The sequence below is a fragment of the Urocitellus parryii genome, chromosome 11, assembly GCF_045843805.1.
Source record: "Urocitellus parryii isolate mUroPar1 chromosome 11, mUroPar1.hap1, whole genome shotgun sequence".
Lineage (NCBI taxonomy): Eukaryota > Metazoa > Chordata > Mammalia > Rodentia > Sciuridae > Urocitellus > Urocitellus parryii.
The window spans coordinates 105,026,005-105,053,039 of NC_135541.1; the positions used below are offsets into that span (position 1 = coordinate 105,026,005).

General features: G+C 40.4%; 1 protein-coding gene across 4 annotated transcripts in view; it reads right to left on the reverse strand.

Annotated features, from left to right (window-relative positions):
* Positions 1-681: 681 nt before the first annotated feature.
* Positions 682-27,035, reverse strand: part of St7l (suppression of tumorigenicity 7 like) — a 224,905-nt gene continuing 198,551 nt past the window's right edge. For 2 of the 4 annotated variants that reach the window (XM_077791006.1, XM_077791005.1), the window contains 2 exons: positions 3,511-3,586; positions 683-750 (listed from right to left, as the gene is read on the reverse strand). In XM_077791006.1, the coding sequence (XP_077647132.1) occupies positions 745-750; positions 3,511-3,586 (82 nt within the window). In that variant the 3' untranslated portion in view covers positions 683-744. Of the gene's footprint in view, positions 751-3,510; positions 3,587-27,035 lie in introns of all 4 variants that reach the window. The other 2 variants (XM_077791008.1, XM_026394112.2) reach the window with 2 other exon arrangements.

Below are 27,035 nucleotides of genomic sequence, written 5' to 3' on the forward strand. Positions count from 1 at the left end.
CCAATAAAAATATCTACAAAAAGTCAGATGCTCACATTGTACTTAACAGTTAAAGACCGAAAGCTTTCACTCCCAAGAGCAAGAACAAAGCAAGAAAATCTACTCTGTCCACTTCTACACAACATTGTACAGAGTTCCTAGTACAACAACGAGAGAAGGAGACTACAAGTTGCAAAGGAAATAAAACTTTCTGTATTCACAGATAAAATGACTGGGCTTATAGACATTTCTAAGGAATCTACCACAATAATGTGAAAACTAATAAGAATTTAGAAAGGTTGCAGGATACTAGGTCAAATGTCAAAACTCAATTGTGCTTCCATCGACTATCAATGAATAATTGAAAAAAATCATTTTAAAATTTAATACCATTGAAAGCAGCATCAGGACTTCACATTCTGATCAAAATGGAATAACAGGCACTAAATTTACTCTCCTACCTAAAGCAACTCAATTCCAGACAAAATATACCAAACAACAGACCTTAGCATCAGGCAGCCCAGGCAGTGAATCCTAAGGGAGGAAACAGGCAAAGCAACCACAGCCACATCCTCCATCTGTGACAGGACCCAGAAGTCTCCCTTGGTTCAGAAGAGCATTCTGGGAATCCCAGGAGGCCAAGGCAAGAGAGTGAAGGCAGAGCACCAGAAGGAGTTCCATGAATCTCAGAAGGTCCCCCTGAAGTCTTCAGCCAAATGCTGAGCTGCACATTCATGTGAGGAAACTGCTAAAGGCTGATGGAAATTATACCTGAAAGAAGGAGAGTAAAAATCCCTCAGGGTTCACCTTGTAGCAGAGTGGAAAACATCATAATTAACAGATCATCAGATTTTTTTTAATGATACTAAATCATTAAACCCAGAAGTACTTAACCATTGCACTACATCCCATCCCTATTCATTTTTTATTTTGAAACAGAGTCTCACAAACTTGCTTAGGTCCTCACTAAATTGCCCAGACTGGCCTCAAATTTGCAATCTCCTGCCTCAGCCTCCTAAGTCATTTGGTGTTATCAGATTTCTTTAGAAAGGTATTGCCTTAGAAGTGGAGCAATATTAGCCAGAGATCCAGAGTATGATAGTTCTAGTCATGCCTAAGCAAAGCAAGTCCAAAAAGACCAGTTTCTACCTGGGTGCAGTGGTATATGCCTGTAATCCCAGTGACTCAGGAGACTGAGGCAGGAAAATCTCAAATTCAAGGCCAGACTGTGAAACTTAGCAAGGCCCTAAGCAACTCAATAACACCTTGTCTCAAAAAAAAAAAAAAAATACTGGGGATGTAGCTCAGTTGTAAAGCACCCCTGGGTTCAATTTCCAAGTACAAAAAAAAAAAGCTATATTTTATATAACATTTTATGGCAACGTGAAATGAAGTGCTTAGCAGCTTCATTCATAATAGTCCCACGGTATAAATAATCCAAATGTCCATCAAATAGAGTAGATAAGCAAATTGTGTTATATTCATTCAATGAAATTTTACCCAGAAATAAAAAAGGAACAAGTTATTGACCCTGAAATAGAATGAAGCAAAATACAAAAGAATACATATTATGTGATTCCATTACTAAGAAATTCTAGAATAGGCAAAATTCATCTCTGGTGATAGAAAGCAGACCCAGTGATTGCCTGGAGGAGGCAGCATTAGGAATGACTGGAGAAGGACACAAGGGAACTTAAAATATGTTGGAAATACTCTGTGTCCCCGCTGGAGTGGAGATTACATGGGTATATGCATTTATCTAAACTACACAGGAAGTGCCTGCAGGCTGCTGCTGATGGCATCTGTGTGGGAACTGTGCACTCAAAATGCATATGTTAGTTGTATGCAAATTACTTCAAGAAAGTTTTGATTTGGTTTGATTTGGGGTGTTTGTTTGTTTGTTTGTTTGTTTTGAGATGGGAGTCTCACTATGCTGCCCAGGCTGGCCTCAAACTCATGGGTTCGAGCAATTCTCCTGACTCAGCCTCTACCAGGCACACACCACCACACCTAGCTAATAAGGTCTATATTTTTTTTTAATGAAATAGGAAAAAAACCTAACTAAATTCAGCCCCCTCTCTTGATTCTCCACCAACATCTCTGGACAGTTTTCGTTAATCTTCTTTAAGACTTTTCACTTTATTTACTTTTGAAACAGAAGTTTCCTGATGTTCGTCTTCAATGCTCTTCTCCTTATACAACCCTAATTATTTCACTCACTGATTATGGTATAACTACTACCTATTTGAAGATCATTTTCAAGCCTATATTTCTTACATAGACTTTTCCCCAAGAGCTCCAGACAGGTATATCCAAAGGCCTAATGAAAAATCTCTACCTTAAACCCAGCATGTCCAAAACTGAGATTGATGACCACATAACTGCCTTTCAACTACCAATCTTGCCTTTTCTACTGTATTCTTCAGATATGATGATGCATAGTGCCCCTGGGCTTAAAAATATAGAATTTGATAAAAAATTGGAAGCCAGGCACAGAGGTGTACTCCTGGATTCTCAGCAACTGAGGAGGCTAAGGCAGTAGGATCACAAGTTCAAGGCCAACCTCAGCAATTTAGTGACACTATGTATCAAAATGGAAAGAATTAAAAATATATATTATGGGTTGTAGCTCAGTGATAAAGTAACCCTGGTTTCAATCCCCAGTACCAAAAGCAAACAAAAAAAAAACCCTATATTCCATATATTCAAGGAGCATTTTATGTATTATTTGTTGAATGAATGAAATATAAAATCACTAGCAGCCAGAAACTTTCATTCTCCTTTCGATGTGTCATCCCTCCTGTATGATTAATCACATAATCAATAAGTTTTATGTAAATTATCTAGATCAGCCTGTCCCTCCCTTTGGGAGGCTAGTTATGAGACACTGAGCAAATTCTCACCTGTTTCAGGCCTCAGACACATAATATAAAAGTCATGGGGCCAGGAACAATGGCGCATGCCTATAATCCTAGCAGCTCCGGAGGCTGAGACAGGAGGATCTCAAGTTCAAAGTCAGCCTCAGCAAAAGCGAGATGCTAAGCAACTCAGTGAGACCCTGTCTCTAAATAAGATACAAAATAGGGCTGGGATGTGGCTCACTGGTCGAGTGCCCCTTAGTTCAACCCCCAGTACCCTACCCCCTCCTCCAAAAAAAGCAAGCCATGGGGTTTGGAAACAAATAGAAGTGGATTCAGATTCCTGCTTTGATACATCCTTAGCATGTTAGTTTAATTATTTTATTTCTCACTCTATGAAGCAGGGAGAGTAATAATAATATTTAAGGTGGTTATGATATTAAATGAAATGGAAGGCTAGTCCACTGCCTGACACACAGGAAGTATCACTAAATGTTAGGCTTGCTCTTATTCCTTCCCCTCCCCTCTGCCACCTCTACTCCCTCCCCAGAAGGAAAGAAGGTGAGAACAGAGTTGGCCCACACCTCTGAATGGCATCTTCTCAGACTGTCAGGCTTCAGTACAGATAACAAGAGTTACTCTCCTCCCCCCACCCCTCCGGCCTCATGCTTACCACCAGAACAGCCTGTGATTGGTATTCCAGGCAGATACAGCCAGCTGCAGAGGTGGTTATCTGATGGTGCATCTGTCTGGGAAACCAGAAAAAGGAAAACTGTGTTCAGAAGGTATATTTTTCCCCTCCCCAGGTAAGCAGGAGAAATAAAGGAATTCAAATTGGAATGACCATGCATATGAAACTCCTGCCCACCAGGTGTTTATCCCAGTTCATAAAAACAACTATTTTAAGGTAATGAAAAAATTCCCTGTTGGGGAAGCAAATGGAACCACATGTTTCTGAAACAGTTTGAGAGCAAGCAGCAAACTCCATGAGCAGGCTGCAAATGCATGTCAAGGAGGACCAGCACAGGCTGCCTGCTCAGGAATCCTGCCCCCCCCACCCCTGTCAAGGCCTGAGGGAAGGCCAGAGCCCTAGAAATCCAACACCTAGCAGAACACCAAGTGGTGTCCTCTGCTTCAGTATGATATGGGACGGCTCCCCTGTTTTCCCATACCCAGAGCCTAATTCAACTTCATTTCTCTTTCTTTAACACTGAATCTATCCTCGGGGACACTGTCTCCCCAGTTCTTCCTTTCTCTGTAGTCCCTAAAGATAAACACATAGGCTTTTACAGCTGAAAGAGTTTACTGCTACTCACTATAGGAAATAACAAGGCCAACAAAGATGAAGACAGTTATTTAGCTAATGAGCCCTTATCTGCCTGGTGAACCAATGTCCCTCTTTGCCCACAACAATCCTGGCTTACACCTGTTCTCATGGCATATTATTAATAGCATCCCTCTTTCTCTCAAAAGTATTCTTGGTTTGTCTTAGGTAGAATGAATGATCCTATTTATGTCATTTACTTTATGCCAGGTATATAAAACTTAGCCTATGTAACCCTCAAAGCAATCCCACAAGGTAAGAAACTTTTATTTATTTATTTTTGGTATTGGAAATTGAACCCAGGGGCACTCTACGACTGAGCTCCATCACCAGTCCTTTCTGTTTTTTATTTTAAGACAGGGTCTCATTGAGTTGCTTAGGCTAGCCTCCAACTTTTGATCCTCCTGCCTCAGCCTCCTGAATTGCTGGAATTACAAGGATGCACCTCCACATCTGGCAAGAAACATTTTTAAAATAACAAAATCCCCCTTTAACACATATGATTTTATGCCTTTTATTAGTTAAAATTAACTAAACTAAAATAAAACAAATATATACCTTTCAAAAAAAATAAAATAACAAAAATCAAGGCACGGAGAGGTTAATTAACTTGTTCGAGCTCACACAGATGATCAGCATCTGAGCCAGGATTTGAAGTGAGGTAGTCTGGCTTCAATATACTTGTTCTTCATCACGGCGGACTTTGACAAGGCTTTCGGAAATCACTTATTTTTATATTTAATAAACATTCCACATGCCTCCTTTGTGCCAGGCACCATGCGACAAACTAGACATACAATCATGAACCAGGCCACAAAGAGCTTCCAGTCTGAGGGAGACACAGATACAAATAAAAGGGCAGGGAGTACAGGTGCATGGAGAACAAATGGGACAGAGTAGCATCTGATCTGGTCTTAAGAGATCATAGGAAGTAACAACTGAGGAGAGTCCCAAAGACAGAGGAGTTCACTGAACTAAAAAAAAAAAAAAAAAAAAATCAAGAAAAGGCAGTTCAGGGAGAATAGCAAATCAAAAGGTCTTAAAGCCAAAGATCACGGGCTGGGGATGTGACTCAAGCAGTAGCACGCTCGCCTGGCATGCGTGCGGCCCGGGTTCGATCCTCAGCACCACATACCAACAAAGATGTTGTGTCTGCCGAGAACTAAAAAATAAATATTAAAAAAAAAATTCTCTCTCTCTCTCTCTCTCTCTCTCTCTCTCTCTCTCTCTCCTCTCTCTTAAAAAAAAAAAGCCAAAGATCATAATAAATTAAGAGCATTCCAGCAGTTTTCATAGGCTTAGTGCTGCCTGTGGCAAGGAACATAGTAAAAGTTGGAGGCTCTGCATTCAATTCCCAATACCTCCAAAAATAAAAATGGAAACAGAGAAAGGAAGGAAGGAGGGAAGGAAGAAAGGAAGGAAGGAAAGATAGATCAAACCTAGAAGGGATACTTTTGGCATGCTCAATCTACATCTATTCTAAAGTTAATAGGAAGGCCATGATATTCTAGGAACTAAGCAAAGAGAGCTGAGCAAATTCTTACTTTGGAAAAAAATCATGATAGCTGCCAGACAGGAATGGATCAAAGAGGAAAGAGCTGGAGCAGACACACACGTCCAGATGAATGACTGTAGAGAGACCGGTGGGTGGAGAAGGCAGAACTGGTAAGAATCAAGATTGGCAGGATGTGGTGTGTGAGAGGAAGGGTCACAGATACCATGGAGACGTCCTAGCAGAGTCTGAAGCTCAGGAAAGAGGTCTAGGCAAGAGACATGGATCTGGGAGTCATCTGGGTAGAGATGGAAATTAAGCTATTGGATCAGGTGGTTCACTCAGGGAAGTATAGCATGAGAAGAGAAAGAACTGGCCACAAAGAATGGGAAGGAGCAGAGAGGCAACAGACCAACAAGATAATGTGGTATAACCGAGCAAGGTGGTGCAGGTGTGCAATCTCAGAGCTCAGGAGGCTAAGGCCAGAGGATCCCAAGCTCAAGGCCAAACTCAACAACCTAGCAAGGCCAACTCAAAATAAAAAAATAAAAAGGGCTGGGGATGCAACTCAGTGGTAAAGCACCCCTGGGTTCAATTCCAAGAAAAAGAGTGGGGGTGGGGGGAGGGAGGGTCGACATGGCCACTAAGAGAAGACGGAAAGGGAAACTATTGTGTAAGGCTGCATGAAGTACCTTTCAGAGTGCTGAACAGCTAGACATAGCCACGCAGCTCATCAGCAAGATGGTCTTTGGCAATCTCAGCATAGCAGTTTCCCAGTGCAGGCCTGAGTGAAGACGGCAAAGGCATGAGGAGAGGCTGGGAGGTAAGGACAGGGAGCAGGGAGTGGTCTCTGGGAGATCAGCAATCAGGCGGGTCTTGGAACACAGACATCCAGCTCCCTGATTTCTTTTTATTTTGTGTGTTTATTTATCTATTTGTTGTACTGGGAATTAAATCCAGAAATGCTCTGCCTCTAAGCAACACCCTCAGTCCTTTTTATTTTTAATTTTGAGATAGCAATTTAGCTGAGGCTGGCCTCGAACTTGAGATATTCCTGCTTTAGCATCCCAAATTGCTGCCCCCCATAGTGCTGAGATTATAGTCAGGCACCACTGTGCCTGGTATTTTTATTTATTTTTAAAAAAATTGTGATGAGAACACTTAACATCTCTAACAAAATTTTCAGAGTATAGTACATTACAATTGACTAGGTACAATATTTACAGTAGATTTCTAGAGCTTATTCATCTTGCTTGACTAAAACTTTATGCTCATTGATTAGTAACTCCCGTTTCTCACCCCCTCCCCCTAGCCCTTGACAATCACTTTTGAGTCTATGAATTTGGTTATCTGAAGAACCTCCAATGGATGGTGTCAGGCAGTATTTGTTTTCTGTATCTGGCTTAGTTCACTTAGAAGCCTCACTAAAGTTTGGTCAAGAAAAGTCTCTGTCCCAAGTTGGCTAGAGTGGAGAGAGCAGGAAGCAGAGTGGTACTAGATGATTCTGGAAAGAAGAGCAGAAGTCAAATAACAAAGATTTTGTAAATCAGTCTATACTAAGAGGACTGAAAAGTCTTAATTGGGAGGGAGTATGACATGATCAGACTGTGTTTTCTTTTTTTAATTTTTTTTAGTTATAGTTGGACACGATACCTTTATTTTTATTTCTTTATTTTTATGTGGTGCTGAGGATCAAATCCAGCACCTCACACATGCTAAGGCCAGAGCTCTATCACTGAGCCACAATCTCAGCCCCAGACTGTGTTTTCTTAAAATCTACTCAAACTGCTATGTGGAGAATGGATTGGAGGGGGTTAGAATGAATGCTAAAGACTAGTTATCATGCTATCATCATGGAGAGAGACAGGATAAAGAACACATCAAGATGATGATGATGGTTGAAATAGGCAGAGGGTTTGAGATACCTAACAGGTAAAATTGACAGGATTCAGACTGGTGACAGGGAAGGAAAGGTATCAATCTATCTCCTGGTATCTCATTGAATCTTTATTACAATATTGTGAAACATCTGATTAAAGATATTATGTCCCTCTACAACTAAACTAATAATAAATAAATAAATAAATAAATAAATAAATAAATAAATAAATAAATAAGGCTGCAGATATAGCTCTGTGGTTAAGTGGCCCTGGGTTCAATTCCCAGGATGGATGGATGGGTGAATGGATGGATGAATAGATAGGAAGAGAGGAAGGAAGGAAAGAAGGAAGGGAGAGAGGAAAGAAAAGAGGGTGGAGCACACCTATAATCCCAGCAATTTGGGAGGCTGAGGCAGGAGAATTGCAAGTTCAAGCCTAGCCTCAGCAATTTAGCAAGGCCCTAAGCAATTTAGCAAAACCTCATCTCAAAATTAAAAAGAAATAAATAATGCGTGGGCTCTCTGTCATCCAGCGAGGAGGTCCACGGAACAGGGTAGAGAAGAGTATGGCTGCAAAGTCGCTAATCAAGACCTCTGGAGACCAAGCAGGAAGCAGTTCTGATTTTATTATGCAGTCACCATGTATATATACTCAGGCAGTAGCTAAGCAGATTACAGGCAGCCACCAATGCAATGTCTGCTAACTGTCCTTGCAGCGACCAATCGAGGAGTGGGCCATGGAGCAAGCACAGGGACTGTGCCTAGGGGTAAGCGGTTTGCCACTCACAGGCCTAGAATGGGGGAGTGGTTTGCCATTCAGATGCCCTTAACGTATGCCCTGTATGCAGTACTCCATGCACTTATCCCCACAAAATAACTAAAAATAAAGTTACTCTTTACACTATGTTAATACAGAAGTGAAGCAGCTCATCCTTGAAGGTTCCCTTCCCTCTTTTGTGCCACCAAAGTCACAGCTAGTCAATACCTCTAGCATTGCATTCCACCCATAGTATTTCCATTACCCATTCACATCTGCAATAGGGAAGCAAGTAAAAATATTGTGACAGAATCTGGCTGCAGCTTGAGTTAGCGGACCTTCAGAGACAGTACAAACTGATTCTTTTGTTGAAGAAATTACTTCAAAAGATAGAACTGAAATGAGAAAAGGTTGGGCAACAAGGGATTAAATTGCTCCACATGACAAAGTTACAGAAATTTTAGAGGTGGGACCACAGCCATTGAGTGCCTCTGGCACTCAGGTACTCAATATATTTTTTGTTGAATGATTGGTGCTTTAAGAAAGAGAAGATGGGAGGCAGGGTGCAGAGAGAAGGAGCCTAGAAATAAGGTGAAGAAAGAGGACTGATGAAGTCAACATTGAATTCTTTGAGACCGGAATGGTCCATGAGCCTCTTGATCTAGTATTAACTGACACTCAATTTTAAATTTTCTTTTTGAAAAGAAACATTGTTGCAAAACTGGGCTGGAACAGAACTTCTTTGTATAAGATGCATCATATAAATTCCTAATCAAATGTTTAAGCAATCATCTGACAAACACTAAAGGCAAAGCCTTCTTTTAGGAAACTAGTTTCCAGCCAGCTGTCAGCTCTTAGTCAAGCATCTAGAGTCTTTTTGGTAGAAATTGGTACTTCTTTTCAGATTAACACAGTAACTTAACTATTTTTGTTGTTGTTGTTGTTGTTGTTTAAAAGAAAATCAAAACTATTTTCATTCTTATAAAGTATCCCTAAGGAGACAATTTTAAATAAATCTAATTTAGGTCAAGTTCTTCTGGGCAAGTTTGAGATAAACCTTGATCTATGTGCATAATAAATTGTCTAAAATGTGGTTTTCATCTTTTAATATTTTTTAGTTGTCAATGGACTTATTTATTTATTTATTTTATATGCAGTACTGAGAACCAAAACCATTTAATGCCTCACACGTGCTAGGCAAGTGCTCTACCGCTGAGCTTCTACCACTCTACAACCCCAGCCCTAAAACAGTGATTCCTAAAGCATGGGAATTCAGTTGAAATGAATATTCTTGGGCCCACCCAAACCTACTGAATCAGGCTCAGCAGCTTATGATTTAACAAGACCTGCAGGTGATTCTAATACACCCTCAACTCTGAGAACTGCTAGTCTTTCAAAACCTTTTTAATGTTTCCCATACCATATTTAGGCCCCAAAATTCTGTTAATTCTACCACACACAACACTTTTTATTGTTATTTTAACGCTACTATAGATTGAATTCTGTTACTGAGTTACATCCCCAGCCAGCCCTTTTTGTTTTTTATTTTGAGACAGGGTCTCATTACGTTGTGCCACAGTCTGGCTGGGCACAAATCACGAGCCAATCAAGCAGGAATAGACTTTATTTCTGAACTCCCCCGAACGCCACCCACGCGGCCCTTCCAGGGACACCACACACCAACTGGAACTCTCACCCTCCACCTGGCTCCCTGAGGCAGCAGGAACTCCGGCCCTATTGGCCCTATTGCGGGACAGCAGGGGTCTATATACAATTGAATACACAGCCTGTTTCAATCCAGCATCATCCAGTCACAGCAATTATACACAGCTTAACTTAATTATCATCATCTTAATGGCTCACCTCTCAACCATTACTTCTGGCAAAATGCCAGGGGCCATTCTGACTCGGCTGAGGCTCTCAACAATGTTGCCCAAGCTGGCCTTGAATTTAGAATTCTGCCTCAGGCTCTGGGGTCACTAGGGTTTCAGGTGTGCACCACCATACCTGGCCACAGCAGTCTTTCAATAGCAGTGCTCTGGACAACAAGAGATAAGGATCACAGTCAGCAACTTAAAATTGCTGGCAGTGATCGGCAGCAAAATCATGGCCAAGGCAGATTGAGGAAAAGTTAGGGGCCAAGTGACAATTGTGAAGCAGACTGTGCTTTGAGCTAACCTGAAAGCAAACAAGAAATAAACCCTCAAATGAGTAGCAGACACTTACAGTATGCCTAAGCATTCATCACCACTTATTCTGATAACAAATAAATAGATGACTGATTGATTGATTATTAAATGATAGATGTTTAATTGATATACAGATGATACATGATTGGATGGACAGATGGATAGATGACAGATAGACAAACAGAGCTTTTCAACTGTCTCCATTCATGTCACCAGGTAGCACACATGACCTAAATCTAGCCAATCAAAGCAATACATCTCCTGGCCACAATAACCAGTTCAAGAATACCACATGGCCTGGCAGGGGAATCCACAGCTATAATCCCAACTACTATCTCAAATAAGATAAAAAGGGCTGGGGATATAGCTCAATGGTAGAGCACTTGCCTAGCATGAAGCCCTGGGTTTAATCTCCAGCAAAACACACACACACACACACACACACACACACACACACACACACACACACACGCACACTAGACCAAGCAGAGCTAAAGAGAAACGGTAGGATTTTTCTCAAACTCCTGGGAAAGAGACAAGTGAGTTTTCTTATTGAATGTGGCAGGTTACAAAACTGTGCTTATTGCTAGTTAAGGAAGAAAACATGTCTAAAAACAGAACCAACACATGTAAAATAGTATTGAAAGATATGAGAGAAACCTGATACTGGTAACATTTTTGAGAAACCAGATCAAGCCTCATCTGAAGTCAGCTACTCCTGTATTTTTCCATTGCATGAGCCAATAAAAATCCTTTTTAAAAAAAATTTTGAAAAAAATCTTTTTGCTTTTGGCCAATTTGGATAGAGTTTTCGCTCCCTTACATCTGGAGGAGTCCTGATTGTGATGTAAGATAGTGATGTGAGTTATTTTATTTGGAAAGTGTGAGTCCTGATCATGATGTAAGATAGTGATTTGAGTTATTTTATTTGGAACACGTGGCTGCAAGAAAGCAGTACTTGAGTCAGCCAGTTACACAAGTTCACCTCCCCTCAAAGCTGTGAGTGCCCCGGGGTCCAGAATTGTGTGTTAGTTATCAGTGTAATGGTAATAGGCTTTCAATGATTATTTTAAGAATAAAAGAGGACAAGAGGGAGGCAAATAGCAGAAAGAAAAGGGGATGGAAAATGTACAAACTTCTTCCAAAGAAGCAGAAGTCCTGGGTCACCTGATCACTTTGTTCAGGGCAGACTAGGCCCCATAGAGGCCCAGCAGGATCCTTGAAGCAGGAAATGAGGGCATAGAAGCTTCCAGCACAAGCCTACTCCAAAGGACCACTTACCTGGAAATTGCTTAGAAATGATGGTGCAGCCATAACCGGGTCATTACTTTCCCTACAAATATGTCTCCCTTTTGTGAGCAACAAGGACCCATTCAGCCAAGTGAGGTACTTCAGCTGAAATAACAGACCAGAGGAAATGTGTAATTGGCTTTCATCAAATTGAAACTGTAGGGCAGGCTGGCCCAGCCAAAGCTCTATCTCTGGCCCTAGCACAGAAATTGTTTTCTGCTTAATGTCAGGTCATGTGTCGGGAAGAAAAGGGGGTGGGGGCAGGAAACAGAAAGAAGACCAGACTTTGAGGCAGCTGCAAACCTCTGGCTAGGCCACTAAGACTTTCTGAACAGCCAACAGAGACAGAAAGGCATCAAGCCATATATGGAAAGAAGGCACCTGGGGAATAGGAGAAAGAAGAGGAAGAGAGACGGGAAGGAAAGGAGTCAGAAGACGCAGAAGAGTTCATCTTTAATGGAATGAAGTTTTAAAAAATTACAGCCAAGTAATCTTTTCCCATATCTCTGCCTGTACCAAATTCATGTTTAGAAATAACAAAATATCAAACTGTTCATCAGTTCATTACATGGCATATGTGATGATAACAATTTAATAATTTTTTAACAATTTCAAAGAGGAGCATGAAAAGGAAAATTGATGACTCACCAAAAGAGACATAAAGCATTATTTCAGGAACTTACAACTAATCTGTATTTGGAGGAGATGAAAGGAGAAGTTAAAAATAAATTCAAATCCTTGGGAACTTTGCTGGGCTACTTGGAAACACCATGGTTTATCTCATTTACTTCCAGGAATTTTCCATCTACCATTCCTTTTAGGTCCCTATAAGCTTTGCATTCCCCTTCCTGGCCCACCAGCTCAGGGCAGCATGTGAGTCTCACACAGAATGATTCAAGAGAGACGGGACTGCAGGTTCTGGCCACTGATAGCAGTAACGTACCAGTTCCTAGAGTGCTGCTCTGGTTGCATGTTTCCTTGAGTAAACTGTTCCCAGGATCACATAGACTTCTGCCTTGGCTTTCTCAGAAGATCCAAAGCAACACATGACCCTAGTTTCCTGGTCCTCAGAGAAGGACCGTCAGGCAGCCCAAACAATGGAAATAACCCTGAGTCACACTGGCCTGAGCTGGAGTCCCACCTCTATCACCCATCAGCTCCACAGTGGAATGAGAACAGTGAGCCAGGAAGACCTAGCTCTGTTACTACAGGAACCATTCTTAGATATCCCACCACCACATTTTTTTTTCTTTTTCTTTTTTTTTTTTTGTACTGGGGATTGAATCCACATGTACTCTACCACTGAACTACATTTCCTCCCAGTCCTTTTTATTTTTCATTTTGAGACAGAGTCTAGCTAATTTGCTGTGCTGGCCTCAAACTCACTATTCTTCTGCCTCAGCCTACGGAGTAGCTGGAAGTACAGGTGATCACCACCACGCCTAACTAGTTATTCCTTTCTTAAGCTGTCTAAATCTCAGTAACCTCATAAGCACAATGGACTTTAAAGTGTTAATGTAGGATTAAAAGAAATGATATGCAAAGTAGGTACTAAATAATTGGTTGATATTATTATCATTGTTACTGTTTATGACCTTGAGCAAGATACTTGCCTCTCTGAACTTGCTTTCCCTCCTGAAAAACTACAATAATAATTATTTCTCAGGATGGTTGTGAGAATTAAACATGTAAAGATTATAAGGATTATTGATTCATATATTTAAAGAACCTGGCACAATACCTAATGCAGTAGGCACTTAATGTTAGATTTCTTTCCCTGTCCCTCTGGGACCTTTCCCCATTGCAAAGATAAGGGTTTCGTAGCTCCATCATAACCAAGCGGGTCCCGACATTTAATTAAGAGCCAAAAGAATTGATTTGTGAAGGTGAATTTTGGACTGCCTGCCCCTGGAATCCTCTACCTGCTGGGCTTTCAGCCCACACCCATAAAAGGAGAAACTATGAGGAGGTGGACCAGAAGTTGGCCAAAAGGAAAGTTGACAGTTGCAGGATTCACCACTCAACGCTAGGAGGAGCAATAAGCTCGGGAACGCAGTTAGAGCCACACCCATAAATCTCTGAACTCCCGCGGTGCCCCAGCCGCCCAGATCTAAGCAGGCAGAGAGCGTTTGAGGACTACCCAGGAGGGTCTTCCTGAGAACAATTGATGGGGAGAAACGCCGGGGACTGGGGAAGCACACTTTTCCTTCGGCTTCAGCCTGGCCCAGGCTGGAGCGCATTTTCTGGCGTCTGGACTGTAACCCTCGGATGTGGCAGACAGGCCATATCACTTTTCCCACTCATTCCAGTTTCTTCATCTAGCTCACCCAGTATCTTAGTAAATGCTGTGGGTTATGGCTAGAGGATTTCCTACAGAGGCCCAGATGTTTAATTGGAAGGCAAGAATTCACAAGGAGAAAGAGCTTGAGCAAGATCTCCCAGGTGATTTATAATAATCTCTTAAAAGGGTGGCCAGATACTTTGAAATACATCATCTTGCTTGGATATTCACAAGCATCTGGTGATCCTAAGCAAACTATTATCCCATTTTACAAAGGAGGAAACCGAGATTTAGGTAAATGCCCATTGCAGTCCCCTTCTCTATTAAGCTTTCACTTCCTCTTCTCTTGTTTTCCCTTGTTTGTTTTTGTTTTGTTTAATGCAGTACTGGAGATCAAACCCAGGTCCTTGCATGTGGAAAACAAGCACTCTACCACTGTGCTACACTTCCAGCCCTCCCTGGTTTTAAAATCAGCTCCAACTAAGCACATAACTCCAGGAAAATTGCTACTCGGCTCCAAGTATTCCATAAATCAAATTTTATAATATTTGCTGCATTTCCCATTTTTCTTTTTTTTCTTTTTTTTTTTAAAGAGAGTGAGAGAGAGAGAGAGAGAGAGAGAGAGAGAGAGAGAGAATTTTTAAATATTTTTTTGTTTTGTTTTGTTTTTTGGCGGACACAATATCTTTGTTGGTATGTGGTGCTGAGGATCGAACCCGGGCCGCACGCATGCCAGGCGAGCGCGCTACCGCTTGAGCCACATCCCCAGCCCCATTTCCCATTTTTCTAACCCATGCAACTTAATGGAAAGATGACAGAGCATAGCAATTATGAGGATGCATTTTGGAATTTAGTAAATCTTCTATGTTCATCATTCATGAATTTCATGACTATGGACCTCTTTGTTCCTCAATTTCCAAATCTGTAAAATGGTAATATTGGGATTATTTTAAGGGTTCTTAAAGGGATGTACTATGTAAAATCATTGAGTAGTGGTACACGACAATATCTTGATAAATGCATGTAACATATATTAAATTATACTACAATCAGACTGAAATGACCTTCAGGAATTAGTCCATTACTTCATGCCATTTATGAATGAAGTTATATAGGGTAAAATGGGGAGATTACTTTTTCAAGTAAGTTTGTATACTGAGTTGAATGGTGGCCTCTCAAAATTCATGTTGAGCAAGAACCTCAGAAAGAGAACCTATATAGAAATAGGGTCTTTGCAGCTATAATGAGTTAAGATGAGATCACATTGGATTAGATTGGGTTCTAAATCCAATATGACTGATGTCTTTATAAAAGATAAAGGGTCATACAAGAACCCTGAGACATAGGGGAGAAAGGCCAGGTGATGATAGACACAGAGATTGGGGTGATGCGACCATAGTCAATGAGTGCCAAGGACTGCAGGGAATGACCAAAAGCTACCAGAGGAACATAAAATGGATCCTCTTCAGAACCTCCAGAAGGAACGAACCTGTCAACACCCTGATCTTCCACCTCTAGCTTACAGACAAAGAATAAAATTCTGTTGTTTTAAGCCACCCACTTCGTGGTAATTTGTTATGATAGCCCAAGAAAACTAATAGAGTTTGTGACTGATTTTTTTTATTCCAGTCTAACCCCCTTTACTCTATCATTGCCTCCCTAAACCAGTAATAAGCATTTATAGAATACCTATCTAGAAAGATTACCTATTTGGAGAAAAAATTGACCCAATCTATAATCTTTTAGCACTTTTTATAAAAGTTGTTACCTGACACACAATAGGCATTTAATAAATACTTACTGGCAAGTTGATAAAATAACAGATATAAACATGTTATATTGTTATATAAATCTAAGATATTATTATAAACCCATTCTCTATCTCTGTGTACACCTTTGAACCAGACTCTCAATTTATTTACAAGTTTTATATATTGAAGAATTATAAGACTCTAGAACTTGCTCACACTGCCATAGCTTGAAGGTCACATGAGATTCACAAGCCCTGCCTGTTCACTACCTCCAGGGGTAACAAAAGGAAAGCAATCTGTACACCCTCAGGACTCTGAATCCTTACAAGACAGGGGTGATCTCATTCTTGCTGAATTGGTCCACACTTACTCATGAATGCACAGAAGTGAACCCAGGGCACCAGAGAAGCTGCCCAATGCTGTAAAGGAAGTAGATCACAGGGTACTACACCCACCAAGTCGGCCTTGGAGTAGAGTGGGTGGTGGTGGGTTAATAACTACAAAGGAAGGGAGGGGGAGGAGCGAGGAACTGATTTACCAGGACAACTCTTAGAATGACTCAGAAGCCTGCAGAAAAATAGCCTGTTGTCCCACATCTGCCTCATTGCCAGGCGATGAGGTACTTCCTCATTGCACACCCATAGGCAAAGCAAAAGGGAGGAGGAGGAAATGGGATTTTTCAAGTTTGTGGGCCTATTCCAACACCTAATACTTTGTTTTTAACCATTTCAGACATTTTAGGTCAAGTCAGTATTTAATAAGCACCTATTATAAGCCTGGCCCTTCATCTTATCTTTCAGACATCTTTCTCAAGTTCTGTGTCCTACATTATTACTCCAAAAGCACTTGGGCTGCTTGTGGAGCACCTTGACAAACCTTTCTGTACTTCATCTACAGTTGTAGGAATGACCCCCTTCAGCCTACAATCAATAGGGGGAGGCATGCAGCTGTTTTTCTGGCTCTAATGTTGGTTTTAAAATCATCCAAGCCCATTGGCTGGATCAGTTCTCAGGAGAGCCAGTCTATGGTGAGCAGAATATGGCACAGGTTTAGAGTTACAAGTCCCTATTGGAAGTCCGTCCATTTCCATTTACTAGCTCTACCACCTTAATTGATTTCTCTGAATCTCATTCTTCCCATCTGCAAATTGGACACAATGATATCTTGCAGAGTGGGACTGATTTCTCATACTTTAGATTAAATATCATTATATGAAGGAACATAGCACAATGATGACATGATAAATACTTGTTTACTTCCTTCAAACTACTGACCATATCCCTCTACCACACTGAAAACTGCATGAAGGCAGGCTGCTTTGGCCCGAGTGTTGTGCTTGCTTAGGTTGAGTACTAGATTCCTAATACTGTCTTGCTAAAATAATTGTCAACATTAGGAATAATGTATTTAAAGTAGCACATTTGTGCTTGCTTCAGCAGCAAATATACTAAAATTAGAATGATAAAGTAGTACATTATTTGTGCATTATAAATATTTGTCTTGGAAGTATTTAAAATAACGTAATTTTATTAATTTAGCCAGCTGTATCAATTTGTAAGCTGAAGTGCAGCCTATGGAAAAGAAAACCAGAAATTTTGACCTCAGGTAAGGGCACAATTAAGGAAGCATCCTTTCCCCTCAGTTATCTGGTCTTATGTAGGTCTTGCTATCACCAAGATCTGTTTATCTCTTCACAAGGAGGACGTTCATTCATTCATTGCATTGGAACGTTCATTGTTTCAGCTTGTTTATAAACGCCACTACCCCACAGTATAATGGAGCCTAGAACACAGGAAAGTCCCCTCTACTGGCAAGGATAGTGTGGAAAAACCATACACAAATTGGAAATTATTTGACTTCTGCTTAGAAGGCAGGTCAGCCGGGTTGATGTTCTCTCGGTGGAATCGGGTTTCTCCGCCCCCGGGGTTCCAGAGACAGAATCCTATTCTGCTTCAATCGTGAAAACAGAAGGGTGGTCTTTGGGTGCTTCGTCTATGAGCCCTAGCTTCTAGCACCACACCCACAGGCGGGTCCAGGAAAAAAAGGAGGGAGCAGAGAAGCCACGTTACTAGGTTTTTCGATAACTAATTCTAAAATAGACACCAAAACACTTCATTTACTAACATTTTGGATAAAATCCCTTTAGGTCACCAGAAGCCCGCCATTCCTAAACTTCCCATACCATACAATCGGGGTAAAACACGAGACCCTCGCCACGGCTCAGCCCAGTAACCGCACAGAACGTTGAAAGTTGCAGAACCCGGCCCGGGAAGGGCGCGAGCCCACCCTCGAGCCCACCCTCCAGCCCCGGCCGGAGGAGATCGCTTCCTCCCGGAAGTGACGCGAGCTCAATCCCAGTTTGGCTCTCCCCAAACAAAAGGGATCTTGGGGCCCCGGGAGGAGCTTGAATGACATTGGAGAAGCCCCTCCTCCGGCCAGCGCGGATTGGGACTAGCGTTGTAGAGGCGAGACGGCGATTGGTCCCGGTGAACGCCAGTAGCCCGGCCGGCGGTTGAAGGGGCGGGGCTTCGGAAGGCTGTGGATGGGGAGCCGGTGGCGGAGGCGGCAGGGAGTGGATCCCCTGGCGCCTTGGAAAGGTAGGAGCTGCTGGTGCCTGGGCTTGGCGGTGGCTGGGAGGCCGGGTTCTCTGGAGAAGAGCAAGGATAGACGCCCTGGTGGCCTCTCGCCACGGCCCCAACTGCCGCGGCCCGTCCCCTGAGGGGGCGGGGCCGTCTCCTCCACCTCTCGGTATTCCCTGAGGAGGCGGCTCCTCTTCCTTCGAGGGTCCTCGCAGGACTTATTGTCCTTGGTCAGTTTCCACCTCCACCGAAGGGGCTTCCCCCTTGACACCCCTCGTTTAAAGCTTCTTCTCGCCCCGCGCGCATCAGCCTTGGCGGAGGACTCACAGATTCCCATTCTCTAGGCTGCTCCCCCAGCCCCATTTTGTACCCCCCAGGAGGCCAGGCATCCCTCCTTCCACCTGTCCCTGCTCGCAAGGGTGGAACCGGTGCTAGTTTTCATCGTAGGATAATATCAGTATTTTCCGAAAAAAAGAGGGATGGGGCGAAGCACACATCAAAGACGACGACCTAGACAGCCAGCCTCACAGACGAAGCGGCCTTTCCCCTCTTAAATTGTTCCCATCCCCCATTTTCTGATGCTTGCCTTTCCTCCTGCAGCCCCTGGGATGGTCTGGTCTACTGCAGAGAATGCAGAGCTGCCCATCTTTGGGACTTTTTTTAAGACTCTGGAAGAAGGAGGGGAATAGTAAAGTACCTCCTGTTCTTCCCCCTTTGTACCTTCCCTTTACTCTCTATTACTTTGGGGAAAACCCAGCTTTTAAGGGATTTTTAGGTTTGAGTTGGTTTTCATTTTTGCTTTCCACTCGATTTCTTCCCTGGAAACTTGATGAAAAACCATCCTCTTACATTTCACAGTGAGGTGGGTGTGTTGGGTATCTGCAGAGTTGGCCTTGTGTGGGTAGGAATGCAGTGTATATTGTTTGACAGTCAATGAATAACAGCCTATTTTTAAGTGAAACAGTATAGATAAGTAAATAACATTCCACTACGGATCAGTATCTCCCAGTTTGGGGTGGGTTGGTCTGTTGCTCAGGGAGACTGCAGTTAACCTTGGAGGTGTACTGCAGTTTGAAACAAAAGGCAGGAAGTGTTTGAAGAAAATTCAGGTTCAGTTGGCTGGGTTTATGATTAATCTGGTCCTGTGGCCTTTGATTACTCTGTAGCCCCTCTTATATTGAGTTTTTATCCTGGGAGGAAACTAATACATATACAATGTTAGTTGGTTTTACAATGCTGGTATCATATACCAAAATTTAGAGTATGAAAATAAGAGCAATTTTTAAGTCTCAGAGATAAAAATAAACTCTAGAAAAAAGTGTTTCTGTAGTGTGCTCATAAGGATTTTGACATTGGAGAAGCCCCTGGCCTTCATTTCAGCAGGTGCATGGTATTGATGATTTTTAACCAGTGTTAATCTCCAGTAATCATCTGTGGCCAGCACTATCCATTATATCAAAATTTACCATATTTTTAGCATTGTTTCTTCTGTTTTACTCTCAAGTCCATCTCACTACTATTACCTGTAGCCATAGTTGATAGCAATGAGAAGCAAGGAGTTGGAATCATAGAGAGTTATTGTAATGGCTATTGTCTTACCTTCCTGATAAGACTTCTGAAGGTAGACTTGCTGAAGGTGATTATTTTTTTTAACTTTATTTTATTTATTTATTTATTTATTTATATGTGGTTCTGAGGATGGAACCCAGGGCCTTGCACGTGTGAGGTGAGCGCTCTACCACTGAGCCACAGCTCCAGCCCCAAGGTGATTATTTTTTAATAGTTAGGTTCCAGCGTTTCAGAGCCAAGCTCATGGCTCACAGATCTACTGAGTGAGTGATTGTTTCCAGATCTCCAGGAAAATACAAAGAAGAAACTGTGGAGGGTCTCTCCAGCAAACACAAAGTTTACTGCAGTAGGAGGGTAAGACATGGGCCCCCAGCAATAGCAGCAGAAAAAAAATAAAAGCAGAACAGGAAATCCCCAAAAGATGTATCTTATTACATGAGCAGAGAACAAAAAATAAACTAAGGTAAGAGACTTAAGGAAACCAAAGTAATGGTGATTGCCAGGGCCTTAATAACAGAGAAAAAAGTAAATAGGGTTCTTTGATTATTTGGCACAATAAACAAGACCTGTTTTATTCACCTTTGAGTCTTGGAAATCTTTCCTCTAACTTTTTCAACATCTTTTTGTTCATGTTAGATGAAGAAAAGCATTGTATATAGAGGATTTTTATGTAGATGTCTAATGTATCTCATTAAATTATAAATTCTTCGAGGGTATATAGTATTTTTTTACATCTTTGTACCTTTCACAGTACACCATGTATGACTTAACAAGTGTTTGTTGAATTTAGTTTAAAGCTGTCACTTTAAAATGGACTGGAAAGATAGTGCGCTAATAAAATATGGTACATCTTATTAGTATAAACAGTCTACTTTTTGTATAGATTTAATTTGATTTTCTCTATCTTACAAAAGTATTATCTGAAGTGACTCTAAAACACTGAATTTCCTATAAAATTTACTGGTTAGATAATAGAACTTTACTGTCATGAAAGATGAACTACACTTAGGAATATAATCAGTAGTAGTCATTTTAGGATCCTGTTTTCTTAAGAATCTGACCTGATGGGAGTGAAGTGAATCTTAGGAGGCCACACTAGGGAATGTTTGCTAATTTTTGTTTAAGAATAGTTTCTGAGTGTTTGGTTTTGACATATTACTGTTCTACTTTGGAATTTTTTAAAGTGTGTTTTTAGGTTTTTTTGTTTTATTTTGTTTTTGGTGTGCTGAGTGTTGAACTCAAGTTCTCATACCTGGTATACAAGCACTCTCCCACTAAACTACATCCCCAACCCTGATTTTGTACTCTTAAAATAGCACTAAATATATTAATAGGGCTGGGAGCTATGACACACACCTGTAATCCCCGCAGCTCAGTAGGCTGAGGCAGGAGAATTGCAAGTTTGAAGCCAGCCTCAGCAATTTAGTGAGGCTGTAAGCAATTTAGCAAGATCCTGTCTCAAAATAAAAAATAAAAAGGGCTGGGGATGTGGCTAAGTGGTTAATTCCCCCTGGGTTCAATCCCTGGGGGGTGGGGGGAATACATACACACACACACAAATATACGCACATATAAAAAGTAGGGACACAGAACACTTTTGGGTCCCTAACTATGGTCATGGTGGGCATATTATGCCCATACTAGTAATTTATTTCTAGAGGAAATCTGTCCAGAGTCTGGTGGTTGACACTAGGAGGTGGTTGTCAAACTATTTGTTAAGACCACTAATTCCTGAATTTTTTTCAGCTAATAATTAAAAATAAAATCTTCCAAGTTTCACTTCAAACCATTTCAGTGAGAAAATGGCCTTTTAATTGTGAGGCCATAGGGTGTGGCACAACTTTAAAGGCAAATTGGCCTTCTAATCCTAGCTCTGCTATAGTTTCATGTGTAACCTGGAGCAAAAGCAGAGTTTTCTGTCTTCACTTTCCCTCAGTTTCCTCAGCTGTGAGATTGTGTGTGTGTGTGTGTGTGTGTGTGTGTGTGTGAGAGAGAGAGAGAGAGAGAGAGAGAGAGAGAGAGAGAGACAGACAAAGCAAGGGGCCCACAGGTAGGAAGTATTCAATAATTAATAGATATTATTATTACTCTTATTGTTAGCACTTGGCATGTGAGTTAAAGAATTAATATAAAATATTATATTACTCCTTTAATGTTTTAGCAAAGGTGACAAAGTAGTGTTTGATTATAGTTTTAAATTTTTGAGTCTATCAGCATATAGCTAGGATTCTTAAGTAGAGAAGTAAAGCTTGTGTATGTCATGATGTCAGGCACCTGAACCAAGGATCTATGTGTCTGTCTGTCTTTGAGTGTGCATGCTTTTGTGTGTGTGTGTGCGTGTGTGTGTGTGTGTGTGTGTAATTTTATCATGCACATTATCTTTCTGGAATTTATTTGACTCAAGAAAGAAGAAAGGCAAGGGATTAAACCATCCTTTGTCATCTTTGTGAATTATTAGTTGCTCTATTCTAAATTCTTAAGGGTTTAATGGCATCATCCTGTCAGATAAATGGTTTTTGTAGGTACTGTGATTACTGTGTGGAGTTGTATGTTCTGTGAGATATAAGGCATTTTCAATGGTTATGTTGATATAAAGTAATTTTTGCCTTATTTTTGAAGACCATCTCTCTTGCTTCCTCAAAAGTAAGGAGTGAGTATAGGAACAATCAAGACTGGGATAAGAAGAAAATATGGACAGAAAGGTTAAGTATGAAGGTGGGGGATAGTAAGGGTGGGAGTTTGTGGGTTGAACAGGACTATAAGCAGGTGATGAAGTAAACAAATTATATGGTTCCTCCCTGACAGGTATTTCCAAACTATGTTTTCAGATATAACACCAAAGTTTCCGATCTAAATGTGTCCTTTGCTGTTTATGAATTACTGACTTCTGGAGCCACAAAGAATATAATCCTTAATTGTTACTGAGTTTAAAGACTATATCCCATAATTGTTAATGAGTTTAATAGAAAGTAGAAAGGAAAATAGGGGAGCACAAGATGATGGAGCTTACAGCAAAAAAGATGACTCACCCTGAGCCTTAGGAGCATCTTGCTCCTTTGTTGCAGATCCTTTGTTGCAGAACTGCTGGGAGAGGAGAGGTAGGTTGGAGTATGCTCTGGCAGCCTACCATCATAGAAAAGTGACAAGCCAGGAAAAAACAAAGGGGGATGGGATGAATTGTTTTAGCAAGAAGTAAGAATTATAAGTCATAAAGGAGAGAAGGATGAAAAAGAACAGATGGGTGTGTAGGAAAAAGAGAAGCACTAACTGTTTTTTGGGGGGGTGCCCATTGCTTGGTTTCTGCTAACAAGTCCTTTCTGTTACTGCAGGTGCTGTAGGAACAATAGAACCTGTCTAGTTCTTAGCTGGCTTAATAGTTAAAGGAACAAATACAAATGGACCTTTACATTGGGGTTGTAGCTCAGTGGTGAAGCACTTGCCTAGCCCGATTGAGGAACTGTGTTTGATCCTCAGCACCACATAAAATTCAATTAATAAGTAAAAATATTGTGTCCATCTTCAACCAAAACTATTTTTAAGGGCTGGGGTTGTGGCTTAGTGATAGAGTGCTCACCTAGCATGCATGAGGCACTGGGTTCGATCGTTAGCACCACCTAAAAATAAAATAAAAATATTGTGTCTACCTAAAAAAAACAACTAAAAAATAAAAATATTTTTAAAAAATATTTAAAGATACAAACAATGTTTTCCTTAAATTGAGGACACAGGATAAATTTTCTTAAAAGGCTCCATCTCCAAAGGCTTCTTCACCTTTAAGCCCCTGACGCACCACACTGGCTAATTCTCTACATGTTCCTCTTGGGGATCTAATAACTTCTCATTCAGCATGTCTCACATCACAGTCATCATTTCCCCCTAAAACCAGTTCCTTTTCTAACATCCTCGTTTCTGTTAATGACATACATCTTGCTACCCAATCTCAAAACCTCAGCTGATCTGGAATTATTTCCCCTCTTAAGCTTTCTAAATGGAATCAGTCACCAAGTTACTAAAAGTGAATTCTTTCTTTATAGTATATCTGGTATCATTTTGATATCACTTTTCCATATTGCCACCACCATTCTAGTTCCCATGTTTTTGCCTCATTTCTGTGCTGTTAAATTTTTCTACCAACTGTTTTTCATGCTTCATTTTTCTTCAGTCAAGTCAGCTGTGTACCTTAAGCCTAAAACTATGCTTTCATTATCATAGTTACCTGACTACAAATGTTTAGCAGCTGCTCCTTTCCTAAATGATAAAGTCCATTTGTGGACTGGGATTTCAAGTAATGTACATTTCTTTCCAATCAATGTTTGTTTGTTTGTTTTGTTTATTTGTTTTTTGGAGTATCCCTTTAAAACAAAGACTACAGGGTGCTAAGTTTCTACAAGTTGAATAGTCACAACAGTTGTCCAGAAAAGTTCAGTCTTGTGAGACAGAAAACAGGTATGGAACCAGATGAATGGATGTAATAGAATGTAGATACATATGCATTCTGCATTTAATGTAAAAATAGCTCTGATATTTTTAGAAAACCCACTTCTTAGTCATTTCAAGTTAAAAATTGTAACTTGACTAAAAGCTATAAAAATTCAGTGGAAGCAAAGGGTGCTTTTCACTTATATTACTAAGGGCATAAAAAGCTAATCTAGGCAGAAAAATGTCCTTTCCTTTATCCAAGTAATGTGCAGATGTCATTGGCCTGAACATGTGTAGAACATATCTCAAAAGAGACTTTCCCTAGCCAGTCCATCTCCTCCCTTGAAACAGATCAGCCCAAGTCAGGAGTAAATTTGTTTTGATTTTTAAATTAGGCGCATGAATGATAGACAGTGGTGCTCCACTGGAAAAAGGGAAAACTTCATTACCTTAAAGATGAAATCAAATGAATGATCTTCAGGTATGAGAAATGAGAGATTGGCCAGTCACTAATTCATTTAAATCCTTACTCCTATTAGAGTATGTGTCGTTATCCCCATCTTATAGATGAACCAGTAGAGCTCAAAATGGGTCAAGGAACTGAAATGACAGAGCCAAGATACAAAACAACCTCTGTAGGACCCCAAATCCAGGCACTTTCCGCTATAACATACTCTTTCCCCTACAAAATACTGTCCCTGAAGAACCTTGGAGCAAAAATAATTACTAGGTTTGTTGTTAATAGTCAGTTGATACCAATTGTTAAACTTTTTTTTTTCCCAGTAATTTGCAAAACAACATCACCAGTTATACTTCTGTCAGAGTCTTGTGTGAAGTTTTTTGTTTGTTTGTTTTGTTTTTTCCAGTTTGGGGAGGATCAGGTTATGAACATAGCCAAAATAGACTAACCTTAACTGTTTACAGTTAATCCTCCATACCTCTATGGAGTTTCTATTTTGGAATCCTAGAGGAGTCAATGACTGTCTTGTTCAAATGAAGGATTTTTGCATTCCAGGCTTCCTCTAGAATTATGGTCTGTGAATCATTTTACTGAAAATAAAATCAATCTATATGTTATTGTTCCCTTGAGGTGGCTTTATTTCAGAAAAGCAAAAATATAAGGGACCAATAGATGATATAAATTTTCAAACAAATTGGGTTGAAATCAAATTATAATTTAAGCTAAATAAAACCAACTAACAGATGTTGAAAAAGTTCAAACTTCTGGTAATATTCTGATGTTAAGATATATATCTTTGTCTTAAATTTTGAATGAAAGAAATGTAATAATGTAAAACTATTATTTGTTTTCATTAACATCCATTCCAGTAGCTTAACTAATGTAGTTATTCTGGTTTGGTCTTATCGCAGTAAGAACACTTGAAAAGGTGTAAACAGATATCCAGGTAGACAGACCTGTTTTTAATGCTTTGTGCTAATGTCCTCATATGAAGGGAGAGATGTTTGAATGTTTGTTTATGGGCATATGTCTACTTCCTACTTTTCGTGTGTGTGTGTGTGTGTGTGTGTGTGTGTGTGTGTGTGGTGTGTGGTGTGTGTAAATCTTGCTGGCAACACATAAGAGATACAAAAAGAGAAAGAGACAGATGCGTGCATACTTGTACAGATTATGCATGAATCTTAGAACTGAACAAAATAACAACCTGATACCTGCCCTGCTGTACCAGAAAGTGAATTAGAATAGATTTTAAAAACACATGAGTGCTAGACTTTGTTAACTATACTTACGTACTTGGTACTCATCTGTAAAATGAGAGTGCTGAGGTTATTTCTGAGATCCCTTCCAGCTTTGTGAATCACATTTTAGCCGAGGTTGTTTTACCACACCATTTCATAGTCAGATAAAATGAACTCAGATGTGAACAGTGGTTACCAAGTAGCAGTCAGTACCAGGAAGACTCAGCAGTCAAATTACCTGGTTTTATCCCATTTTTGCCATGTACTAGCTATGAGACCTTGAGTAGGCTATTTAGCCTCTATGTCTCAATTTGCCATCTGTTAAATGGGGATGATAGTGATGATGATGGATTTGTTTAAATTACAGTATCTATCACCTAAGGTGATTGTGAGGATTGAATTAGGTAATACATCAAGTAGTTGGAACACTGTCTGCTACACATTAATGTTTAGCTCAATAAATGTGTGTTTTTTCCATTATTACTATTATTGCTTGAATTCTTTGGCAAAAACTATGCTATAGAATCGTGAGGTGGTGGTGATTAATGTTAGCACTATTCATTTCTGTAGTAAGCATAAATCTATAAAGCCAGGTATCCTAGAATCTGCTTTAAATAGAATACTATGTATTTTAATAGAATACTGTAATGTTATAAATGTTGACCTTGAAGAGTAATAGTTTAACTGCAGAGCGGTCTCTTGAGACTACTTCAAAATATGTCTTGACAGTATTGAATAAATAAGCATCTTGATCTCTTAGCACCACTGTAATTTCTTTCTAAGTGCACTATTTGTATTATTACGTTTCAGGATAACTCAAAGCATCATTCCTCAAAGGATCTTAAAATTCACAGTCTCTAAAAATGTTCCTGAGCCATTCTGTTTTATAGAATGCTGTCTCTAATATAGCTAAAACAAAGCAGATTGATAAGACCAAGGCAAGGCTTCTGAGAAATAGCATGTCATGGAC